At 49.6% G+C, this 21,049-nt stretch overlaps 9 protein-coding genes across 9 annotated transcripts; 6 read left to right on the top strand and 3 right to left on the bottom strand.

Moving 5' to 3' along the window:
* Nucleotides 1–308: 308 nt before the first annotated feature.
* Nucleotides 309–1,019, bottom strand: N7482_002957 (uncharacterized protein; the record flags this gene model as incomplete). The annotated part of the gene is made up of 1 exon (XM_056685082.1): nt 309–1,019. One exon carries the CDS (start codon nt 1,017–1,019, stop codon nt 309–311), a length of 711 nt encoding a protein of 236 aa, XP_056548688.1.
* A 613-nt stretch (nt 1,020–1,632) lies between these two features.
* On the top strand, nt 1,633–2,735 carry N7482_002956 (uncharacterized protein; the record flags this gene model as incomplete). Its single annotated transcript, XM_056685081.1, has 3 exons — nt 1,633–1,856; nt 1,921–2,272; nt 2,322–2,735. The coding sequence occupies 3 exons, from the start codon at nt 1,633–1,635 to the stop codon at nt 2,733–2,735; spliced, it is 990 nt and encodes a 329-aa protein (XP_056548687.1).
* A 407-nt stretch (nt 2,736–3,142) lies between these two features.
* Nucleotides 3,143–4,642, top strand: N7482_002955 (WD40 repeat domain-containing protein; the record flags this gene model as incomplete). Its single annotated transcript, XM_056685080.1, has 1 exon — nt 3,143–4,642. The coding sequence occupies one exon, from the start codon at nt 3,143–3,145 to the stop codon at nt 4,640–4,642; it is 1,500 nt and encodes a 499-aa protein (XP_056548686.1).
* Nucleotides 4,643–5,131: 489 nt separating this feature from the next.
* Nucleotides 5,132–5,466, bottom strand: N7482_002954 (NADH dehydrogenase [ubiquinone] 1 beta subcomplex subunit 3; the record flags this gene model as incomplete). Its single annotated transcript, XM_056685079.1, has 2 exons — nt 5,132–5,303; nt 5,324–5,466. The coding sequence occupies 2 exons, from the start codon at nt 5,464–5,466 to the stop codon at nt 5,132–5,134; spliced, it is 315 nt and encodes a 104-aa protein (XP_056548685.1).
* Nucleotides 5,467–5,683: 217 nt separating this feature from the next.
* N7482_002953 (CCR4-NOT core DEDD family RNase subunit POP2) lies at nt 5,684–7,198 on the top strand (the record flags this gene model as incomplete). The annotated part of the gene is made up of 2 exons (XM_056685078.1): nt 5,684–6,154; nt 6,263–7,198. 2 exons carry the CDS (start codon nt 5,684–5,686, stop codon nt 7,196–7,198), a joined length of 1,407 nt encoding a protein of 468 aa, XP_056548684.1.
* Nucleotides 7,199–8,120: 922 nt separating this feature from the next.
* On the top strand, nt 8,121–10,300 carry N7482_002952 (peroxisomal copper amine oxidase; the record flags this gene model as incomplete). The annotated part of the gene is made up of 3 exons (XM_056685077.1): nt 8,121–8,574; nt 8,638–9,888; nt 9,954–10,300. 3 exons carry the CDS (start codon nt 8,121–8,123, stop codon nt 10,298–10,300), a joined length of 2,052 nt encoding a protein of 683 aa, XP_056548683.1.
* A 3,325-nt stretch (nt 10,301–13,625) lies between these two features.
* On the top strand, nt 13,626–15,197 carry N7482_002951 (uncharacterized protein; the record flags this gene model as incomplete). The annotated part of the gene is made up of 1 exon (XM_056685076.1): nt 13,626–15,197. The coding sequence occupies one exon, from the start codon at nt 13,626–13,628 to the stop codon at nt 15,195–15,197; it is 1,572 nt and encodes a 523-aa protein (XP_056548682.1).
* Nucleotides 15,198–15,456: 259 nt separating this feature from the next.
* Nucleotides 15,457–17,388, bottom strand: N7482_002950 (uncharacterized protein; the record flags this gene model as incomplete). The annotated part of the gene is made up of 5 exons (XM_056685075.1): nt 15,457–16,306; nt 16,365–16,562; nt 16,618–16,761; nt 16,816–17,049; nt 17,108–17,388. The coding sequence occupies 5 exons, from the start codon at nt 17,386–17,388 to the stop codon at nt 15,457–15,459; spliced, it is 1,707 nt and encodes a 568-aa protein (XP_056548681.1).
* A 2,613-nt stretch (nt 17,389–20,001) lies between these two features.
* Nucleotides 20,002–20,766, top strand: N7482_002949 (uncharacterized protein; the record flags this gene model as incomplete). Its single annotated transcript, XM_056685074.1, has 4 exons — nt 20,002–20,187; nt 20,258–20,386; nt 20,459–20,575; nt 20,635–20,766. The coding sequence occupies 4 exons, from the start codon at nt 20,002–20,004 to the stop codon at nt 20,764–20,766; spliced, it is 564 nt and encodes a 187-aa protein (XP_056548680.1).
* Nucleotides 20,767–21,049: the final 283 nt, after the last annotated feature.

Here is a 21,049-nt window from a genome sequence, read left to right as displayed (position 1 = left end):
GACCTCTAGTAGGATGGGATTTTCAACTTGCCCCAACATTAATAGTGAGGATCGCAATCGCCTCCTATATTGCGTTATACTAGATAGTAAATAACCAGGGACTCAAGTGAATACTTCAAGCGCTGAAATAAACATTAATGGTGTGGTAGTCTACAGATCTAGGAATCAGTCGATATATAGTCTTCACCTCGCTAAGCAGCGCAAGTCTAAGATGCATATCAAAGATGGGCGAAACGAAGTTATAAAATCGTCCGTCCTATCTATTCTCTCGTGATTTAATAGTCCACTTTGATTTTATTCTCAAATTCTCACGGGTAACTAGACATTTCCGGCGGACGGCGATACTCTATCTCCCAAGCGCAATCAGGCCGCAAGTAACGCCAAATAACAGGCATCAGACTTGCAAACGGAACCTTCATCCAGCCTACATCTTCTAGGGTGCACCCTTCAATCGCCTCTTCCTCCTCCTTGAACCTCTCTCCATTTTCGTACGGACTATACTTTTTCCAATCCGCCTGAATAATATACACAAACCCCATTTTCTCACGATCATCAGCAAGAGCTGACCCTAACGCCTCCTGCGTAACCTGGATACAGTATCTATATCGTTGCGATCCAGTGATTCTGATGTGATTTGGATCAGAAATAGGGCCCTGTTCCTCCTGTTCCATAGTCGCCGCCCACTGCTTAAAATGATCCCGGACCACCGCTGTCGTCGCGTTGTTGAACTTGCTTGGGTCATCAAATACAGTTAGGGCCAGGTTATCAAGTAAATTAGGACCTGCCCCCAATTCTAGCAATTTTGTGGTATTGGCGAGTAGACGGCGCATAAACTCGTCCCAGGCTGCCTCATTCTGATACGAAGAGCGGTAGATAACAAGCCCCCATGCGCGATGGCCGTCTTCCCGAAGAAACCGCTCAATCATATCGGAACTGTTTGTCAGGGCGTTCAGGTGTGGGTGGCGCGGAGACAGTTGCTGCACAGAGGGGAATTGGGCTGGTGGGCGTGTGTGTTCCATTTGGGAATTTGTTGGTAGAGCTGATGAGGAGAAAGTTTGACACGGGAGGGTCAGATGCCAGCTGTTTTGCCTAGCACTGAACGTACGTAACGCGACGGGGGAGATCGGGGTGAAGTTTCGAGTTAGCTTCCTGGGTATACCCCTAAGAGCAAGACTCATCGTAATGAGTTAGAAGTTTCGGTGGCAGCGAAGGATTTTAAATCAGGTTACAGAAGAAAGAGGGAAAAAAAGAGGTCGTAAGGGAGACAGAACGTATGACCACAAGGTACTAACCCCATTATTTTGTATGACGCGTTTACACTAGTTTCTTTTGGTCTAATCGGTAGTAAGCGAATAGAGATTTAGCCCTATATAGATCTATATCTTATGTAGGTAGAAGTTCTTACCTACTACCTGCGGGTCGTGCTAGGCCAAGGCTGACGCGGCAACCCCCCCGGCCCCATCCCCCGCTTTCTACACGTTTCCTACGAACAACCACCCCTGGTGAATTATTGATTCACCTGAGATCATTACAACTCAATATACCTCAATATAACTATCAACTTCAGTATTCCTACTTCAAGGCAAGGTTCCCTATCTATTTATCTCATCCCTTGACGGAGACATCAGCACCATGGCATCAGAACCACACGATCCCAATTTCTTCCAAGAATTCGACATCCACAACATTGTCTACAAAACGGTGGGAGATCACGATATCGCATTGTCGATTCTCGTTCCAAAAAGTCTTCTGAGCGGAGTGTTCAGCTTTCATGGCAGGAGACCAGTAATTGCTCGGTTCCATGGCGGTTTCTTGATTGGAGGCTCCCGTCTCTACTCCGACTGGTTTCCTAAGTGGTCTGTAGAAGCGTCCTATCTTTGACAGCACTGTTTACCCGGGCTGATGCTAATGACAAAATAGGGTTCTTGAGCTGGCTATCTCCAGACAGGCAATCATTGTCACACCAGACTACCGCCTCTTGCCCGAGTCGAGTGGACTGGACATACTCTCCGACCTAGCCGACTATTGGTCCTGGGTGCAACGGGATCTAGAATCAAGCCTTGTGAGAGCATACCCATCGTCCCTCGTCAAGCCCGACTCGGACAGGATCCTTGTGTTGGGAGAAAGCGCTGGCGGCTACCTTGCCCTCCAAAGCGTGCTCCTTCATCCAGAGATAAACTTCAAAGCCGTGGTGTTAGTGTACCCCATGCTCCATCTTAGAGACAGATTCTGGGATGAGGAATTTGACAAGCCAATCTTTGGTGCACCCAATGTACGTGATACCCGATATCACTTGGGACACACCTAACTTGGACCAACAGCTGCCCTACGATATAGTCGAGAAGCACCTCAGCGAATTGCCAGATGGTGCAGTAGTCACTGCCGACGAAGGCCTCGAGAAAGGAGGAGATCGCAACCGAATTACCCTGGCGCTGAGCATCGTGCAGAACGGGAAATTCCTTGATTTTCTTGGTAAGGAGGCGGCTGTATTTCCTGTAGAGAACATCTCCCGAGCAAAGCGGATGCCGCCTTTCCTTTGGCTGTTCCACGGAAGACAAGATTCTGCAGTCCCACTCTACGGAAGTGAATTGTTCATCAGTGAGCTTCGCGCCAAACAGCCAGAGATGGACATCAGGTTTGAAACACTTGATGGTGAACATGGATTTGATACAGACGCGACGATTCAAGACGGTTGGATGAGGGATGGGATAATTGAATTGGCAAAATATTGGTAGACATTGAATGAGCATATAGATAAAGATGACGTTGGACAAATCCCTGCATTTGGTATAGTATGTTTCTTCTCTTCAGCGATTAATCGACATGGTCTGCAGGCAAAACCCGATAGTGTCGATAAGGACAGAAAGATAGGAAGTTTGCACTGTTTGGCTCCCGCGGGGATGCGGATTTCTAAGCGGGGAGGTGTGCCGAAAAAAAAAAGTAACAGCTTCAGCTCATCCTTTCCACCACGACTTAGAATAAGTCAGAGATACCCGGTCGTTGTATCCTTGAATCCCTTTTGGAAAGAGCATTCGGCAAGTTTCTTGTCGCAAATCGATCCCAAAAGGCGCTCACAGCGTGCCAAATCATTTTATCAACCACTCTGAGAGCATCTACTGAGCTCTAATCTCAATCCGCAGAGATGTCATCTCAAGATCCCCACCGCGAAGGCGATGACGCTGAGTATGTGGGTGCAGACGAGGCCGAGGAGGTCTTTAACCGCGATGAGGACCAACACATGGACTCTGAGGGTGAAGACGAGGACCAGCCGATGACCTACGAGGAGGAGCTCACCTTCCAGAACGACTCCGCAGCACACTTTGACTCGCACGAGGACTCGATTTTTTGCGTCGCACAGCATCCCGTGCATAACAATATCGTTCTCACCGGCGCAGGTGACGACACCGCCTATATCTTCGACTCCACGCCCCCCGAAAAGCCCGTCCTCCCGCGGAGCTACGAATCAAACCCTCAGCCGCGCGAGCGCGGAAGCCAGGTGCCGCTGGCGAAGCTGGATGGACACACCGACACTGTAAATGCGGTGGCTTTCACTGAGCCTGCGGGTGAATATGCCTTGACAGCTGGTCTGGATGGCAAGCTTCGCGCCTGGCGGGACACCTCGCCCAGAAACCGCGGAGAGGCTTGGCAGTTTGTGGCTGAGGCCCAGGAGGTGGAGGAGATCAATTGGATTGCGGCATGCCCCTACCATGCGGGCAATGAGGAGAAGCGCAACGTCGTTGCGATGGGTGCCAGTGACGGCAGCGCCTGGGTCTTCCGGATCGATGCCACCGATTCGCAGCCCATCTCTATGGTCCACAGTTTCTTCCAGCATACTGCGTCCTGTACTGCTGGTGCATGGACAGCAGATGGCAACTTGCTGGCCACTGTTTCCGAGGATGGAAGCTTTTATCTGTACGACGTCTTCGGAGCCGCTGCGGCAGCTGGTATCTCCGGGTCTCCCGGTACCAATGCCATTGTCGGCTTGACTGCAGACGATCAGCGATTTGCTGTTCAGGGTGGTCTGTACTCAGTCGCCATTTCGCCGGGCGGTGGCATCGCGGCTGTGGGTGGTGCGGAGGGTCGCATCAAGATTGTTGGTCTTCCTCGGCTTTCTGGCGGCACGGACGCTGGCAAGGGCAAGGCTGCCCAGACGGCCACCACGTCTGCTGCGGGTACCATCCTTGCTGATCTCCAGGCCCAGTCGGATGGCATTGAGACTCTTTCCTTCTCCCAACCCCCGCTCACTCTCCTTGCCGCGGGCTCCGTGGATGGATCGATTGCGCTGTATGATGCTGCTCATCGATTCGCTGTCCGCCGCCATGTCCGGGAGGCTCACGAAGGCGCCGCGGTCGTCAAGGTCGAGTTCTTGCAGAGCCGGGCTCCAACTGCCGCGGGTCATGGACGTTCATATCTGCTTACCTCCGTCGGACTGGATGGTGTCGTCCGACGATGGGATGCCCGCGGTGGTACCACTGCCGCTGCGCAAGGCCTGCTGCAGGAGTGGCGGGGACACATGGGCGCCTCCGAGAATGAAGAGGGTGAACAGGCCGGTGGAATCATGGGATTCGTTCAAGGATTTGATGGAAAGCGCATTGTCACTGCCGGTGACGATGGCATCTCATTGGTCTTTGTGGAGGAATAAAAAGCTACGTTATACAGTTATGTTGCCCACGCATGCACGAGATAATGTCATGTCACACCATAAGAGGGGACCAGGGGAAACATGTGGCTTCCTTTGAACCCATCTGAAATGCAAAATCAATCACTTAACCCAATGTCTCGAGTCTCAAATATCATTTGCGCTTCATGCAGAACACCGATAGTAGGTGGAACAAAATAAAAGACTTTGTTGTGTAGTAATTGAACATAGACTATGTACATCCGACAAATCAACCCATAGCGCCGTCTGCAGGCCACACTCCCAATTGCCAGGAGTGGACATGTCCGCCCTAAAACGACGAATACTCTTCTAGGCGAGGAAGCCGCCACTGCTACCATCGTAATGACCCGGTTATATGACTCGTCCTGAGCGAAGACGAGTCGGTCTCGTCGGCTTGCGGTATCCATTCTCCACTTGATTGCTCGTCGGTCGGCGGATTTCTCATCTGACCCTCCTCACGCAGAACCACATTTAGTGGTGGCCCTCGCCATGGTGAGCGTCACCGTGGTGGTGGTCGTCCTTCAGGAACAAGTGCTCGTACGCGCAGTAGGCAGTGAAAGCGACGGTCGCGATGCCCAGGCCGGGGAAAAGACCCTTGAAGCGGTTCCACCGGGTGAAAGGTCCAGTATAGCGCCAGGTCTCACTAATGAGCCAGGTTAGTACGGAGTCGTAATTCCAGCATCAGAGGACAAGGCAATCAAGAGCATACTTGCGAGCCCAGGGATCCCGCTTGGCGTAAACCGAGGAGGGGAGGCTGCTGCCTTGAATTGGGCGAGGTCGAAGCCGGTGGGGTTTCGGGCGGGCATGGTTACAAAGGTAACAAGGAGACTGAGGAGAAAGAGAGACGGGGGAGGGGCGCAGGGAATCTCGAGTGAAGCCACAGAAAGCGAAGGACGTGAAGCCGGAGCGGTGCGCTTGGCAGAACGCAGAGACGCTATACCCGATACGGCGGACATAGCTCTCCCGCCTTTCGAGGAACGAAACTGACACTCCGTCCATGCGCAGCCTTCAGCTCCCACCACAATGCCCCCTCCTCCCGGCAGATACGGCCCCCAGGGCCTAGGCGCTCCTTATACACTTCAACAGGCTCATCTCCAATCCCAACACCCGGCCCACGCCCAGTCCGCCAACACCGCTCTGCCTCCCCCTTCGCTCGGTGGCCACCCTGGTTTTGCCGGAAACCCGAATACAAACATGAATCCCTTTACTTTGTCCAGCGCTGGTGTGGCAAATGGCATGACGGTCGCTGGCTTTGCAGGCGCCGGCGTTGATGGTGGTGGCACGGGGCTCGCAAGCCATGCGGCACAAATGGGGTTCGCGCGTGGAGCACAGATGCAGCAGCAGCAACTAAACCAAGGCCATGATGGGCGGTTAGCTCTCGAGTCGAAGGCAGGCGCGGTCAAATCCCGGATACGAGACGTATGGAAGCACAACCTGGCTCACGAGATGGCAATGTTGAGACAGTTGGTGGACAAATACCCATATATCAGCATGGTAAGGCGTCGGGCACCAAACCTTGGCATTCTACGGACCGAAGATGTCTTGAACTGCGATGGATATTCCTATTTTACAAGGAAGTGGGCTGATTTCGAGATCTAAAAGGATACCGAGTTCCCAGGAATCGTTGCGCGACCGATCGGCTCGTTCACGAACAAAGCAGACTACCATTACCAGACTCTCCGATGCAACGTCGATCTGTTAAAGATGATCCAGCTAGGAATCACACTTTTCAATGAAGATGGGGAGGTTCCACCGACAACAGCTACTGATGCAAATGGGCAACCATACGGCAACGCTATGATGCCTGCTCCCTGCACATGGCAGTTCAACTTCCGGTTCTCCTTGGAGGGCGATATGTATGCGCAGGACTCAACGACAATGCTTGCCAAGTCGGGCATCGACTTCAACATGCATGAGAAGAACGGTATTGATCCTTTCGAATTTGGGTCATTGCTAATCAGTTCTGGCCTCGTGCTGCTGGACGATGTTCACTGGGTCTCTTTTCACTCAGGCTATGACTTTGGTTACTTGATGAAGATCATGCTCTGCTCCCCATTGCCCGAAAACGAAGAGGAGTTCCATACACTCCTGAACATCTTCTTCCCGTCTCTATACGACATCAAGTACCTGATGAAGCACGCTGGCCGTAACGGCGCGGTCAACGACTCCCCTCTCACCCAAGCTGCAGCACAGATCCTCAATAACCTCGGCCAAAAATCCGGTCTCCAGGATATCGCAGACGAGCTTGGCGTGAAGCGGGTGGGAATCGCCCACCAAGCCGGATCGGATTCCCTGGTCACGGGCGAGATCTACTGGAAGATGCGCCAGCTCGTCTTTAATGGCAAGATCGACGAAAGCAAGTACTCGGGTCAAATCTGGGGGTTGAATGGACAGATGCCAGCCATGACCTACCACATGGCGCAGCAGACACCAAATCTGAACGGAGCCACTATCTACTCCGCCGCCGGTACGCCCAGCACGCCTAATAACGCCCACACACCTCAGCACCACTCCGGCTACCCAACACCTGGCCGGTAGAGTATGAGATATGAAGAACGTGGAGGATGGGAGAACGGGTTCATACGATATGATGCATGTACATAAGCACGAGGCTACTGCGCTGGTTTTCTTTCGATCTCTTCGGCATTGTCTTCTCTCGCCTGTCGCTTTTGCATAAGTTCCGTCATTCGAGTCGGAGACTTTCTGTGCGTCTGGGGGAGGTGTTCTTTTCGGGGTGTCGGGAGGGTGTACGGTGTTTTTTCCCCTTTTTTATTTTCTTTTTTTCTGTGTTGATTTGGCTGGTATCTAAATCCATCTCCAAGGCGTTCGGGCTTCCGGGCCTTCTTTTGCCTTCTTGCAATGGTCTCTCGCGTTCTATACATCTAGGTAGAATGGGTAGGGGAGTCTTATGTACAGCAGGGGGGTGATCTCTTGTTGAATGCCGAATTAGTGTAAAGTGCTCTCGTAGTAGATATTGAACTCCAGTTGCTGAAAGCTGTTACTATTACCTATCAGTATTATTCAAGCAAGTCATGTTGGCAAGTATACTGTTCCCCCATTGAGGGGTAGGATGCGACCTCCCTGGCCCCGCGTTACAGACGCCGAGGAATAACCAGCCTGGAGCAGCACGTTATCTGCCCGCAAGCATCGGATTGCCTTTTTCGCGTGCATGGCGCATAGACAATGTGCGCTAAACCCAATCAGTGCAAAGGATCCGGCCTCCGCAAAACAGCCTGTCTTATCTAATCGCTGCATCAGAGGAGCTGCGCATTGGAGAGGTGCTGGATTTAAATACTTGCAGTTGTCCAGAAGGAGAGCCTAAGAAGTTCTTTGCAACGGTCCTTCTGGATTTTATCGCTATTGGTGGCTTGAAACCTCCGAGCGCGAAGTCTTTCTATACACCCACGAGCTGCATTCACACTATATCCGATAACCAGCACGTCATAGATCAGACACCGGCATGGTTCTTGATCGACTCCAGCAGTTGACCCATCAGGTCAGCGCGATGGCCGCGCCGCGACACCCTTTTGATCCCCTGTCTTCGGCAGAGATTGATGCTGTGGTAGCTATCGTGCGGAAGGAACATGGCGCGCTCCATTTCAACGCGGTGACGCTATATGAGCCGCGCAAGGCCGAGATGATGGCTTGGCTGGCGAATCCGGAGAGTGCGCCGCGCCCAGTGCGAAAGGCCGATGTGGTTGTCATTGCACCGGGAGGGAAGGTGTACGACGGTGTGGTCGATCTGGAGCAGAACAAGATCGTAGACTGGAAGCACACACCCAACGTGCAGCCCTTGATTACCATGGAGGATCTGCAGGAAGTCGAGCATGTGGTGCGAAAAGATCCCAAGGTCATTGAACAGTGCTGTATCATCGGCATTCCCGCAGAGGATATGCACAAGGTGTATTGTGACCGTGAGTAAACCCGCCCTAGGTAAGACTTACGATAGAGTGATGTTTAGCTAAACCATTATATAGCATGGACAATTGGATACGATGAGCGCTTTGGCAATGGCGTGCGTCTGCAGCAAGCTCTCATGTACTACCGACCCCATCCCGATGACTCTCAGTACACCTACCCTCTCGACTTCTGCCCCATCTACAATGCCGAGACCAAGCAGATCATTCACATCGATGTGCCTCCAGTGCGACGGCCGATCAACAAGGCCCCGCCAAACAACTATCATCCCGCTGCTATTGAGAAGGAGGGTGGCTTCCGGAAAGACATCAAGCCGATTCACATCACCCAGCCCGAGGGTGTTTCATTCGAGGTTAAGGGTCGCACCATCGAGTGGCAGAATTGGAACATCCACGTTGGCTTCAACTACCGCGAGGGCATTGTCTTGAACAATATCACGTTTAATGATAAGGGCAATGTTCGACCGGTGTTTTGGCGCCTCTCGCTGGCAGAGATGGTCGTTCCGTACGGAAACCCCGAGCATCCCCATCAGCGGAAGCACGCTTTCGACCTTGGTGAATATGGCGGCGGTTATATGACCAACAGTCTGGCCCTTGGCTGCGATTGCAAGGGTGCCATTCACTATATAGACGCTTCCTTCGTCAACCGTGCTGGCGCGTCTACTCTCATCAAGAACGCCATCTGCATTCATGAAGAAGACGCCGGTATCCTCTTCAAGCACACCGACTTCCGCGACGAGTCGATCGTGGTGACTCGCGGCCGCAAGCTCATTATCTCGCACATCTTCACGGCCGCCAATTACGAGTACTGCGTGTACTGGATCTTCCACCAGGACGGCACCGTCCAGCTGGAGGTCAAGCTGACTGGTATTCTGAACACATATTCCATAAACCCCGGTGAGGACACCAAGGGCTGGGGCACTGAGGTGTACCCCGGAGTCAACGCGCACAACCACCAGCATCTGTTCTGCCTGCGGGTGGATCCCAACATCGACGGTCCCAACAACACAGTCTTCCAGGTTGATGCCGTGCAGGGCCCAGGCGAGGTTGGTAGCGCGGAAAACAAGTACGGCAATGCCTTCTACGCAAAGAAGACTAAGTTCACCACTCCTCGCGAGGCAATGTCCGACTATGACGGCTCAACTAGCCGTACCTGGGATATGGCCAACACCAACAAGCTCAACCCACACAGCAAGAAGCCCGTCAGCTACAAGCTTGTCAGTCGAGACGTGCCACCCCTTCTTCCCAAGGAGGGTGGCATTGTGTGGAAGCGGGCCGGCTTCGCGCGTCACGCGGTGCACGTCACCAAATGTACGCAATTCCCACCCCCCTTGCTGCTCCATGTTTAGCGTGTCCAAATTCTAACCACATTCCAGACTCCGACGAGGAAATCCACCCCGCGGGCCGCCACGTTCCCCAAACCTCCGGCGAACCTTCGCAGGGCCTGCCTGCGTGGATCGAGTCCGCTGGCTCGGAGTGCTCAATTGACAATACGGATATTGTCCTCTGGCACACATTCGGTCTGACCCACTTTCCCTCGCCTGAAGACTATCCCATCATGCCGGCCGAGCCCATGACACTGCTCCTCCGTCCTCGTAATTTCTTTGATCGCAACCCTGTTCTTGATGTACCGCCGAGCTATTCGCGTACACCCACACAAGTAGCATCTGGGGCAGGAGCTTGTGGGTGTAAGAAGAGCGACGGGTCGAGCGTTTTGGTTTAAAACCGCCAGTAATGATAGGATGGGATTAATTTTCTTCGGAATTTTCTTCGAAATGCCGGAATTCATGTATATGACTATTGACCATTTGAGGGGGAGCGGATATATAACTTGAGTTTAAATATGAGATATACCTTAATCCAGTCGTTATGCTTGAAATTTAACTATCTCCACATCTTGAGGGTTTCCCCTAACGGACACTTACGATCATCATCATCACTATTTAGGTTTATTCCATACCTAATTTGCCCCTTCTCTACGGTAAGAAGCGAAAACACGGGCCATCCGTAGTGTTTGCCTCCGCCTATCGGATATAGCACGCCGTCCTTTTCACCGACTATTAGTTCAGAAGCCTTATTTTCTAGAGATTTGGGATGTTATAGTACTTACGATTATCTGTCCCCGGGAGATCAAACAAGGTTGGTTCGGACATGTCCATTTGAAGCTGCGTAATCCATGTATCAAAAGAGACACTTGCCTTCGTAACATCGAAACAAGCAGACCTAAGACATGACTTGAAAGGCGATTCCAGTTCTCCACATTGAGGATGTAAGTAATTGCGAAAGGTCATATGTCTTCCTCGATAACCGAGGTTGTGGAGCAGGATAAATTGTAGTTTCAGGTGGTTTGCTAAAAGTTCAAAGATACGCCGCCAAAGTTGTTGAACCTCGTGCCGAGTTTCTCTGCAGAACGAAGGGCCCGGACTTTCTTCAATCATTGGTCCTGGGTCTGGGGCCGAAATAAGCCTATCTACTAAGCTCACTGATTTCAGTGTGAGTTGTGCCAAGGTCGGGGCTGCCGTTCGTATAAATGCCTTAAAAGTCTCCACTGTAACTTCGATCGACTGAAGATGAAGCTCCCGTAGCTGCGAGAATTGGATTTTCTGGGAGATATTTTCAAAATAATGAGGGCTCAATTCCTTGTTCGGAATCCATTGAGAGAAGGTCAGATCCTCTAGTGTCGGTGCCACAGTGACTAGGAGACTGAGAAGGAAGTCCAGGTTGGTTTCATCGGGAGGGGTATTTTTAGGTAAGCGAATGCATATGTGTAGAGAGCTTAACTCTCCTAGAAGGGGGAGAAGGGATTGATAATCCGATTCTGTAAGTTGAATACTTTGCAATGCTAGCCCACAGAAATAATGGCCGCATGTGTGGAGGCCCCGAATCCTTTGGCTAGATTTGGTTAAAGCTTTGACAAGAGCCGAGAATACCAAGGCGTGAGTCTTGGCTAGCAGGATTGGCCAATGCCCATTGAACCACTCGTAGTATTTCTCACTGCAGTTGAGCTGGTTCCTTAATTCGCGTAGACCCAGACAGCGGAAGTAGGTATTCTTTGCTGAGTTAAGGAGAAGGTGTATTGAATAATACCGTAGTCCAAGCACAACAGCGTTGTCAAAACGTGGCATACACCTTTCAAGGGTATCGCTGAGGGTTGAGGACTCCAGAATAGAATGGTGGTCGGCTACCATAGCTTCGTATGCTATAAAGCGAGCCCTTAGATCAGTCTCCGTTGGGTTCCAGCCCTTCTTTGACTGCCTGCCAAACCCAGAAGACGCGAAGTTGGGATAATGCATCTTACCCCAGCCCTCAAAAAATGCTGGGACAACCCAAATCTCATTGACTGAACTCCGAAGAAGGTCATGAGCCGCAATTTATTCCAACCGACTCAGACTCTCACGGGTGACAAGCAACGAGAGGCTTTTGTAGTACCGCTTTGCAAAGGCCTCTAGTGACTTTCTGTAGGTTTGTTGACAAGCGATCCTGGGCGCGCACCAGTCTTGGAGCTCTATATACCCACAAATCTTGGTCAATAATTCCGGAGGAAGCGTTGTGATGGACATATTATATCGTTTGGCCAGGAAACTTGCATGGGAGATAGAGGACAGAGGATCAACTTGTGTGGGATGTTGAAAGGGTGCTAGTGGGCGGGGGAAATTCGGTCAAGGAAGTGCATGAGCTAGCGGCGCAGTGAGACCTTGACAAAGCCTACGGGCTTACGCTGCGCCAAAAACCCGCGCTAACCCGAACCCAGCCTAACCCGAGCCCGTGAATAGGTTAGGTTTACCTAACAGATATACTGTCAAGACAAAAGAGGGCCAACTCCTCGGCAAAATGGCAACTAGACAAAAATGCACTATAGGCAACATTCTTAGTCTATACCGTCATTTATTGCTTTGACATATACCTTATTTCACTCGCAATGACTGAAATTTAACTATCTCCACCTCTTGAGAGGTCTCCCTTCATTATTATTAAATTGCACTATTGTGATATAAGAGTATGTTGAAAGACAGACAAGAATAAAAAAGAATGGTTTGGTTCCAATGACTTCCCTGCCGATGCCAGAACCATAGCGCCGAAGCTGAAATCACTCATCCGCGTCGAGTCGGGAGTCTTGATAGTAATTAGCTCTGAATCCTTTCCAGCAAAGTTGGTTTGAGACACACACCTCCATACTGAAGAAATCGGGCATATTCCTGCGTATCAAAGCAACACTTGCATTGTTTGGGGCAGTCATCAGCCGGGAGGCAATTACAGCTTGAATCAGTTGTAGTATTAGGATTTGCAGAATCTGAGATAGCTGGCAGTTGCGAGAAAACCACTGCACGGGTGTAGCTAAATGGAACAATAGCAAAGAGAATATAGGCCAAGTACATAGTGAGTGGGTAGTGCCGTTTTGGGTCCAGGTTTGATTGACAGTTATCCGTCTTTTAAAGATCTTCGAAGGTCACACCATCCTTGTATGTTTGCTTTGAAGGCAACGTCACGCATTTTCAAATAGATCGTTAAATATTTTGGGAAATTTTGCATTCTGCATTTGTTTTTCTTGACCAAATGATCATGCGGAGATAGCAGGGCTAGCATTCTTCTTCGATTTTGAGGGATCCACTTGCCGCTATCAATGTCAAATAAGCATGCAAAGACTGGAGGCCTGAAATTCTTTCCAGGATCTAAAGGGTAACGGATTTGTGTGTCCAGACCTATAAGGTATGCCGAGATGAGAGAATCGACATTCTTTTCGGTCTTGGCTCTGCAGGCTGGCAAGGGCCCCATCAACTGCTTCTCCCCTTACAGGCACTGCCCCTATTCAATTTATAAAAATAAGAGCCCCCCTATCAGCACTTTGGAGATTGAAACAAAGGTATCCCTCATTTTGGTATGCCTCCCGTGCCGTGGGAGCTTACAGGAGTCCGGGGATCCGTTTTATATTCGAAACGTCCAAGTAACACTCGGCAAAAAGTCGAAATCATACAATAATTGCCGATTGGGCCCTAGAATTAGGGTTGATACCAGGTTGTCATTTGTGAGGGATCTCCTTCATTATTCCAATGCAGACCAGAATCCACCAATCCCCCACCGAGGATCGACAGGTCTGCAAGATATACCATGGGAAGGTTGATCCAGCCTTAGGAATCCGCAACGTTTGTACGGTTGGGCTAGCTTTAGGATGGATTTTTGCGTCCACATGTCTCATTGCAGGATCTATCATGATAAGTTCCGACCATGTCGCCATCCCGCCATATGTCCGGAAAAAGGTGATAATGGTCAACTTCTTCCTGCATAGTATGACACCCGAGAAGCCCTATCCTCATAGTCATCGCATCCAGCAGCTGCGCCAAGGAACATCTGTGTTGGTGCAACTACTCTTGAATCTTCTGGTGACCATTATTCTGGACACGACCAATTACATACACGCCACTACCCTGAGATGGGCTCTGTTTGACGAAGGTCGCCTGGAATTCAACTCATATGTACGACTCTTCACTAGGGCCCATGCACATGGGCCTAATAGCTGGTACATGAACTTGATCTCCTTGATTGGTTTGGCAATTGCCTACGGGGCGACATCGTCTGCCATCACAGATGTGGTTGTTGTCGGCCAGTGGAACGAGCAGACCCAATTATTTGATTACGGCTCTTCTGAATCCTCAGATATCATCGATATAAACGGCCTGGCAATACTTGCTCTCGGTGTCGGAGTCTTTTTACAGGTCAGTGTGTCGACTTTTAGCTTGTTACGCACTGGTGGGGTAAGAACTTGGAACAACTCCCTTCTAGCCAATGCAAAAGCGTGGCTTAATGGCCAAGATGAGAAATACGCAGTGTCACAAGAGGCGTCCTCCAAAATACCTTTTACATCTCGAGTGACGCAGGACACTATGCTCAGTATCGCACCGCACGTCCAGCTAGCCCGACGCCTTATCTGGGGATTTTGTGCGCTTTTTACTGTCTGGTCTCTAGCACAGGGAATTGTGACGGTCGAATCAGGCTACATGACGGAGAATTTTAATGATTTCTCGACAGGCGTGCAGGCATACTGGCGGTTCTATGGCGCCATGTATTTTGACTTCAAGAAACTTACCAAATCACCTCCATACTGGCTGGGATTGATCATTCAGATCATCGTTCAGTCTTTCCTGACTTTTGCGTTGCATTGTGTGGAGCTCTTGTTCAATCTTTCTCGAGACGAAGCAGCATGGCGTGATATGGAATCGGTCGGATCGGAGGTCGACCCTTCTTGGAAGTCCAATTTCAGCTGGCAGACACTGATAATGTTGGCGATGAAAGCGGTCATACAGTGGGTATTTGGTTATGCTCTCACTGCCGATGTGTCATTCAATATTGCGCTTCTGCCGATAATCGCTCTGATGGTGTTGTTCATTGGCTTGGCAATTGCCTCGGAATACATGGTGAAGAAAAAGCCGAAGGGAACTCTACCCGCGTCATACGGTAAATTCAATCGGGTGATACAGCTTGTGGATGATTGGGATCATGTCCGCCTATTTTGGGGTGATAAAGGATGTTTGAAGAACGGAATGGCTCGCGCAGGTACAGCCGGTCGACGTTTACCAGACTTGCAACCAGATACTCTTTATTATTGTCTTGAAAGGGAGGCTTGATATGTGTTTCAATTATAAGCGACTTATTTTTCAAATACCTTTCTCGAGCTCTAATAAATCAATTCTCGTCAGAATTGGTCTATGTATATTCAAGCATGGTGTTAGGGACACCAATGCCCAGGTGAGCTCCTATCAATTCCTTTCTACTCTGTACACCACTTCTCCTCAACCATAGTAATCATTCCTTCAATATATCTTTATTTTATTGATTTGACCGTTAGTTTTTGCGCGCTTGGAACCTTGCCGGATATCAAGGCCCTCACTGCATGACTTTCGAAAAGTACTCTTCAACAAACTGTCCATCTAAAGGGCCTCCGGTAGCAAGCAAGCCATCAGGGCGAATAATTGCAATGCCCCCTCTCTCCAAGCTGAAGCCAAACCTCTCATGAGCGCAGCTTGTAGCATCATAGTATGTATTTCCAAATGGTTCCATCCCTAACGCTTCATATGGAGAGCAACCAGTTGAGGCACTAATAGTAATCCAACTCACAAATGCATCTATTGGAAGCGCTCTCATGCCCGCATAAGCCTTCCTGAGCTGTCGAAGTGGAGTTCGGGTTGCATTGATATTTCCCGTGAAGACAGCCACCCAGAATTTTGCGATATTGCGTGTAATATGTTGGAACCTGACTTTCTGATCGGTACCAGGGGTAGACAGCTCCAGATCTGGTGGACGACTTCCTGGAGGTACTCTCAAACTCAGAGCTGATGTCTGGTTCACAAAATTTTCCGAGTAACAGATGCCCAATCCAGTATTGAATGACGCAGTCTTTTCGAAGATCTCACCCAGAACGTGATATGGATCGGCGTTTCGGTCCCCTTCATACCAAGAAGGCCATTTGTGAGACATCAGCGTGGAGATGTCTTTGTCATATCTTATTAGTTGCTGGACTGCCGTCATACGTTCGGTGTCATAAGTTTTCAAGACTTCCAACTTTGTTGCATCCCGTATTTGGAGTGCCAGTTTCCAGCCCAGGTTAACAGCGTCATGGATGCCAGTGTTCAATCCTTGGGCGGCGCCACTACTGTGAGTGTGCGCTGCATCACCACACAACAGGATTCTATCTCGAACTGAAAAACTGTTTGCGAGCCGTTGTCCGATATTGTATCTACAGAGCTCAAAGTCAGCATGAGAGTCGCACCACATAATTAAAGGTGGCCGCATACAGTGTCCACCAGTGAACCTCCTTGAAATTGACTTTGAAAGGCTTCATTGCTTCAATAGCCTCCTGCTTGGCAACCTCCTGCGTGACACCTCCGGGGTACTTTGCAGCGATCTCGGCAGTGTATGCATATCCAATTCGGGTAGCTGCATGATCGAGTGGTGCCCAGAGTACGTTTCCGTGCGTTTTGCTTTCTATGGCACTGACAAATCTCGTTCAGACTCTTGCTTCCAAAATGGTAGATTTTGATCACAAACCCGTAAGAGCGGTTAAGGGGCATATCAGTCTCGACGATACCATCGATGCGGATCCACTGATCGTCTGAACTATCGCCCTCGAACGAGATCCCGGCGTGTCTTCGAACAAAGCTATGCCCTCCATCGGCTCCCACGAGATACTTGCTGTGAAATAGGTAAGTTGACTTCTGCTAATCTAAATTTCGTAATGTAGCTCACCTTCTGAGTTGGTATTGCTCCCCACTACCGCCATCGACGAAAGTTGAGACTATGGGATAATTCGCCCTCGGCAAATTCTCATCATAGGTGAAGTCGACACATTTCATCCCATGGTAATACCTAGCGCCAACGGCATCTAATTTCTCTCGCAGAATTTGTTCAGTGTACATTTGCCGCAGAACCAAGACAAAGTCGTAAGTCGTGTCCTGAATGTTTTCCATAAACGTCCATACTCTTCCCGGAAGACTACTTATGATCAGTCAATAGCCTTGCACAGTATCTAAACACTCACACTCGCTCTCCATCTTTGTATGTCACGCTCGTTCTGCAAGCAAATCCAAGTTGTAGCATCGGTTCAATCAAGTCAAGTTGGTCCAGCTGCTCTAGTGTTCTTGGAAACAGTGCGATCGCCCGCCCATAGGCGTCTTGCATCTCCTTCTCATGCTGCTCCAAAACACACACGGACACACCAAAGCGCTTCAGTTGATATGCAAGCAGTAGTCCCACTGGGCCTCCGCCTACCACCAGAACATCGTAGTTAGCATTATCGGGAGTCCCACCAGGCGGAGGCATTGTGAGAATATTCAGTTGCCGTGGATCGAATCCCTCAATTCCGTACGGCTTATTGACTGAAATAATGGATTATACAGGGTTGGGAAATCGATATGCGGGACTTCAGCACGCGCGAGGTGGCAAAAAAAGGGTGGGCGCTTATCGCTCGGCGGGGTTGTTGGGGCCGAGATTATGCTCGCACAACTTGACGCAGATCATTGAACCTGAGCACTTAGATGACAAATAATCAGACACGGAATGATATTTTCATCGGTTATATTGTTTATTCTGATCACGATTGGACGAGCTCGTTATTTGGGAGAGCGGTATCTACGAGCAGTGGATTTTGCTCGAGTAATTATATTGAGAGGGGTTATGCGTTCGAATGAGAAATTCATTCGAGTACTTTCGCAGTGATAAAAAAGGATGAGACTAGGTACACAAGCCCGCCATGAATGGAAATTAGTTTGAATCGCTCCAGCAAAACCCGTTTTACTTCTCTCCCAACAAGTCGCGGCGATTGCCCTTCTGCTCTTATCAGTGCAAGGAGAGGCGGAGCGTCATGCTGAAGATAATATCACTCTTCTTATCTTTTTTCATTTTAATACGGTATCATTCTCGCTATCATCGCTTGGCTCATCCGCCTGCTGCCTGCTTTTCAACATTGCCTTGGTAGTAATTGGAGGACATGGGTGATGGAGTTCGCTCTAACCGGAGAGATTGTTTATATTCTTTCCTGAAGCAAGGATAGCATAAACTTCATTTCCGACGCGCAGATTTCATTCATTATAGAAAGCATAATTCAGCGAGGCGAGAAATCCTTTGCTCCCCAGGCAATTTATTTACCCTGTCGAAGCGGCGACATTTCAGGGAAATATATCCTAGCGAAATATTCACAATTTGGGCCTCCTTGAAAGAACATCTTGTATTCCCGCGTGAACAGCCTAAAAGAAGCGCAGACTCCTTTTCTACCCGACCCGAAGGTCAATATCATAATTCTGTTGACACTAACGGGGAATCTCGCTTTCAGGGTGACTGTGAAAGTAGCCCGGGTGGCTCCAGCCGACTAGAGTTGCTCTTTAGTGCTATCCCCATAGTAATCAACCACCCGTTTCACTACCAAGCGGCTGGTATAATGAAGATATGATGCTACTACAATCTCTTCCACGCTGCGCAAATAACCTGAGGTCCATTTCAGCTCGACTAGTAGAGCAAATATGGAAGGATAAGCTTATGTGACTATGGTTACATTGCCGTTAGGGTAACGAAGCGGCTGACTTCCAATTACTTCACCGATTTCGTACACGCAGACACTAGTGGAATGGTTCATATAGTTCGAATGGTCAACAAATTCGTGCAGTGGCTACAGGGATATGGGTGGAATGCTCAATTTTTGTACCCACGCGAAGGTCGCCAACAATGGCATTCAGATGGAAGGAGGGGTCAAACATACTCATCACAACAGAATCTAGTCCATTGTCGATCTGAATTGCTAGGAACCGTTGTCAAAGCATGGACAACTTGCAGAGTATGGTAGACTATTTCTGTAGATCATTGCTAAAACCGGCTGAACACAGATAGATCCACGGGATAAAATAGCGATCGACAGTGCCTGCAGGACATGATGATCATACGGTACTCCGTACAGAACTGTAAAAGGCCCTGGGGATTAAGCCCAAGTCGAAGACGTCAACATAATTAGACACGTATAGTGGTCAATTTAGAGTTTGTCCAACAAGTACGATATGTAACGGAAGCTGCCGGTTCCATTGCAGAAACGCATGGTCCAATGCCCTAAACGTCCGAGGCTTCCGTCTTTCCCGTGATGTGTCTTGTCGCCTCTCTTTCCTCAGTACAAACTAGGCTTGATAGCTCCAGTATGCTCAACAATCGGTCTTCTCTGCTTTCCGTACCTTCCGCACACCTTCGTAGATGAAAGTGCGCAATGTCTGAATTTGATTATGGCCAGCTCGTAAATGTTCGAGAGAATGCATTACAATCGCACAACCGCGGATGGAAATGTGGTGCGCTATCGGGGAGTGGGGGCCGAGTTTCGCACGATGCGTTATTTGAGTTAGGCTTCAAACCGGACCCGAAAGAGAAAAGATTTGCCTGCGCTGCCCACTAGTTGGCCCGTTCCTGATTTACTCGGGGTTCGTCGGCAGCTAAAATCTCGAGCTCCACTTGTCTCAATTTTAGGACTCCACGGTGCTCAATAGTGATCAAGTTCAGGTCGCGATCCCTATTCATCTTTTCAATTACCCACTTAGATTTTGTAGATCGCAGTCCCACGGCGGGGGATTCTTGCCTCACAAGGATAAAAGGCCAAATCCCCTCGTCGGCGGGCCACTAGTTCCATTCCAGGTGCAGTAGTGCATCGCACTTTGAAACCTGTTCACCGTTGTTTTGGGAACCCCCTGATTTCCGGCCGCTTTCAAGCATGTCTTTTGGTCCAGACCGACTACGCAGCCGGAATGAAATAATTTGTCACGATCAGATAGTTGAGAATAAAAAGGACTTGCACCCTAGCACTCTCTTGCCCGTCTTGTCCACCCTCGTTGCCGTCATATTCACACTTGGTCGACGAAGTACACTCATTACAGCCCTCGACATTCAGTCATTACCGCAAACACCATGCAATTCAAGAACATTATCCTGGCTGCCGCCTTGGCCCTCAGCACTTCTGTGTCTGCCGCCATGAGCGACGCTGACCTCGCCATCGGCCTGCAGAACAACCTGGCCTCGCTTGACATCGGCCAAAAGCAGACCACCCTGCTCTTGAACCACCTAAGCCACCTCACCAGTGCTGTCACTGCTGATGTTAGTGATCTCTCGATGTTTTCGATAATTTCTATCGTATTTTAAGTCAAGTAACTGATCAGTAATGCAGGATGTTGTCGCTTCCTATAACACCACTGCCACCAACGAGGCCGATGACTTGGACATGATGAATATGATGCAGGCCGACAAGCCCCTGCTTGAATGTGTCCAACTGGTTCTCTGCCAAGCCTTCCACGGGGTATGACCGACATTTTCCCACCCTCACAATTTACAAAATGTGGGATGCTAACTAAAGTGCTCTCGAATTCAGTTTGCCGTGAGCAGCATCGAGGCGAACAATGCCTTCGTTGACCACGCCATTGCCTTCAACAAGGCCCAGCGCAAAACCCTGCGGGCTGCCATTTCCAAGAACAAAGACAACGTCGCTGTAAGTGGTTTGTCGAGTTACTCAACACTATTTGTTTATAATAACTAATTGTGACGTAGGCTTTCCTCGATCGCGTCGCCAGCAAGTCTCTTCCCTATTGCGTTTCCACCATCAAGATTGACAACACTGCCATCTACGCCTCTCTCGACAAGGCTGCCAAGGCCCTTGACCCTATGGGGTCTCTACTGTAGATTTTCTTGTCGAGTGTCTAAGAAATCGGCGTCCGGTTATGATCCTTGCAAGAACGGTGCCAGAGCGACGTTAAATGCTTTAAAATGCTCTATTACCTGTATAGTTCAATTTTCTCAAGACATAATCGGACTTAATCAGGATAAGTAATAGTGGCTATACGATCTACTCTTTTTCATGAACCATCACTTTATAATATTGTAGTCGAAACTACTAGGCCAATTGATTTGTCCTAACATGCACCACAACGCTAAGTGATGGTAGATTGAGCGCCGAAACGGCTAC

This window comes from Penicillium canariense, assembly GCF_028826845.1.
Source record: "Penicillium canariense strain IBT 26290 chromosome Unknown utg000001l_segment0_segment0, whole genome shotgun sequence".
NCBI classification, from domain to species: domain Eukaryota; kingdom Fungi; phylum Ascomycota; class Eurotiomycetes; order Eurotiales; family Aspergillaceae; genus Penicillium; species Penicillium canariense.
This window is presented reverse-complemented; position numbering and strand designations above follow the sequence as displayed.